At 34.4% G+C, this 2602-nt stretch overlaps 1 protein-coding gene across 1 annotated transcript; it reads left to right on the top strand.

Annotated features, from left to right (window-relative positions):
- Positions 1–101: 101 nt before the first annotated feature.
- Positions 102–2273, top strand: LOTGIDRAFT_176714 (hypothetical protein; the record flags this gene model as incomplete). The annotated part of the gene is made up of 6 exons (XM_009056421.1): positions 102–152; positions 517–669; positions 990–1133; positions 1522–1608; positions 1849–1928; positions 2156–2273. Coding segments are annotated over 6 exons (633 nt in total), but the record flags the coding sequence as incomplete, so codon positions are not given.
- Positions 2274–2602: the final 329 nt, after the last annotated feature.

Genomic DNA, 2602 nt, shown 5'->3' with positions numbered 1-2602 from the left:
AATTAGATAAACTAACGACACAATATCGTAGAAGTGAACTGGACGGAATCGGAGAGCAGGCCGCGAAACTACGAGAAAACGCTACAGATATTAACGAAGCAATGTCTGAAATCGAGAATTTTATGGCCATGTTGAAAAATTTGGCTGTGGAGGTAAATAAAACAGTTTATATTAAAATCAGAATCTACGGAAACAAAAGTGATACTTGACCCCAGAGATCTGGAAGCTCTTACTTTGCAGGAGGACATTTATAAACGAACAGATTAAATACAACCATTTTGTGAAAACTTTTGGGTTACTTTAGGCATTTTTTCCATGTCTTGTATTTAACAAGCTCTTGCGTATGACAAGGTGACCACTCTGTTGTTGGGATTGTGGTGCCAATTCACATTCCTGATAATGGTGTGGTATATTTTTATAATTAAGATACATGGATAACACTTAAGAAATTTTCTGATTTACAAATGTATTATTCCTGCTGTCTAAGATTATTAATATTTTGAATTTTGTTTTCAGCCCCAGAACAGTATGCCTGATGTATCAATATGGATGATTAGTGGTGATAAAAGAATAGCGTATTTCCGTATTCCAGCTAACGAAGTTATATTCTCTAATAATCCTAATACAATTGGTCGACAGTGTGGTAAACTACAGACTGTACAACTTAAGGTAAGACTATTTTTGAACTGGTGGCATCTTACATGAAATCATCGTCCATGAAGTTGGAACTTTAAATTTAGTTCAGTGTGTATATTTAATACAAGAAATAAAGAATGATGATAATCTTCTATTATTGTTGAGGTATTCTATTAGTTGTATTGACAGTTGTTTCTCTATGCATTATGAAATAGAGGCTGATTAGTGACCACAGAATTATCAAGGGAAGTTCACAGGCAATTTTTTCCCATGTCCTAACCTGACCCTGCTCTACAAACAACACTGTGTATTCACTCATTCATCATTTTCTATAAACCAAATTATTATTTCAGTTCCCTGGTTTGAAACTAGAAAAAGACAAGAAATGGGAGGTACCGACATTGTTACAAGTTCGTCTGTGGTTAGGTCTACAGAATCAGGAAGCAGAATGGCACAAGATGCAGAAAGAAGGGGAATTGGCTGTTTTTGCTGAAACTGTGAGTTGCTATTTTTCAAGAATTAATATGATTCTAGTGTTTCAGTCATCTGATTATTAAAATCTATTTTAAAGTCAGCTGTTGAAACGGTTGTCTGACTGCATTTCTCTAGTACAACCTGGGGTGTTTTCAGCCCCTGGGGGTGTGGGACTAGGGTTTCACGGGTGTGGCCAACTGATGTAGGAGAAGAATTTGTTTTGAATTTTGGCACCTCACATGCTGAAAATGTGAATGAAACAAATTTTTAAGATGATGTCAAGGTGATTGCTCCAGGGGTGTGATGGCTGAGAAAGGATGGACATCACTGGTCTAGTGTAAAAAATGTAACGTGAATATAGCTTGTTCTATTATCGTTTATCTATGTATATTTAATTTCCGTCTGTTTCAGTATGAGAATATGGTCAGTATATTGGGATCGTGGACGACTAAAGGACCAACCATGTCACGTCCTAAATTCTCTGACAGTCAAGGAAAGGTAAGTAACTTCCTAAACACATCAGCTAAATGTTTGAATATTCAAATCCATGTAGAATTATTTTATCTCGTTTTGAATAAAATACCTCACTTCATCTTAATCATTTTTACTTTCTTACTCAATTTCTAACGTCCAATATTTGTCCAATTGGGAATAAAAACGAAGGATGAAGAATCCCATTTCATTTCACCAGGGCAATCAGTAGCAGTAGACTAGGATATAAAACTCTATTTATTCCAGGTTTCTCTACCAAAGGATAATTTTGTACCACCACCAGGGTGGAGATGGGACAGTGAATGGTATGTCAGTCCTGAATTGAGGTAAGAGAAACTGCTATCTTTTCTGTTTTATTTGCGAAAATATGTCATTTTTTTTATTTCCTCATTAGAGAAAATCTGGTCTGGTTTTTGTGACTGCACTTTGAGATAAGTTTGAATGGTCTCATGTCACTTTCTATAATACCTTCCCACTGTTTCAATGTTTGACAAACTCTTATAGGTAAAAAAACTGGGAACTACACTACAATTTACTGTATTTATAATTTCAGTATGTTATTTGAAAAAGACGCTGGTCATAAGAAATTTATTGAAGATATTTACGAATGTCAATCACGAGGTATCCCAGGAGGCAACTGGGCACAAGCTTCACGACCCTGGTCAGATGTTGTAAGTCATGGCAAATTTTTTTGGATTTTCTTTTTTTTTTTCATATCTAGTTTTATTAAAGATTGTAAAGAAGTGTTCTATCATGGCCATTTAAGGCATCTCTTTGCATCATGTAAATCATTGCAAATTTTCATTTTTTTGTTGTCTTGATCAATTTTCATTTCCATAATTCATTAAACTACAAGTAATTATTCAAAAAATGCTTTAGATTTTGAGAATGGAATTTTACTTAATGCTAAGAGGTAGAATCCCTTTATTATCTTAACATAAACAAGATTAGAAGAAAGGTGTTAAGAAGTAAGCTCTGGTCAGTTAAATATTGTTTGTAT

The sequence above is a fragment of the Lottia gigantea genome (assembly GCF_000327385.1).
Source record: "Lottia gigantea unplaced genomic scaffold LOTGIsca_2750, whole genome shotgun sequence".
NCBI classification, from domain to species: domain Eukaryota; kingdom Metazoa; phylum Mollusca; class Gastropoda; family Lottiidae; genus Lottia; species Lottia gigantea.
This window is presented reverse-complemented; position numbering and strand designations above follow the sequence as displayed.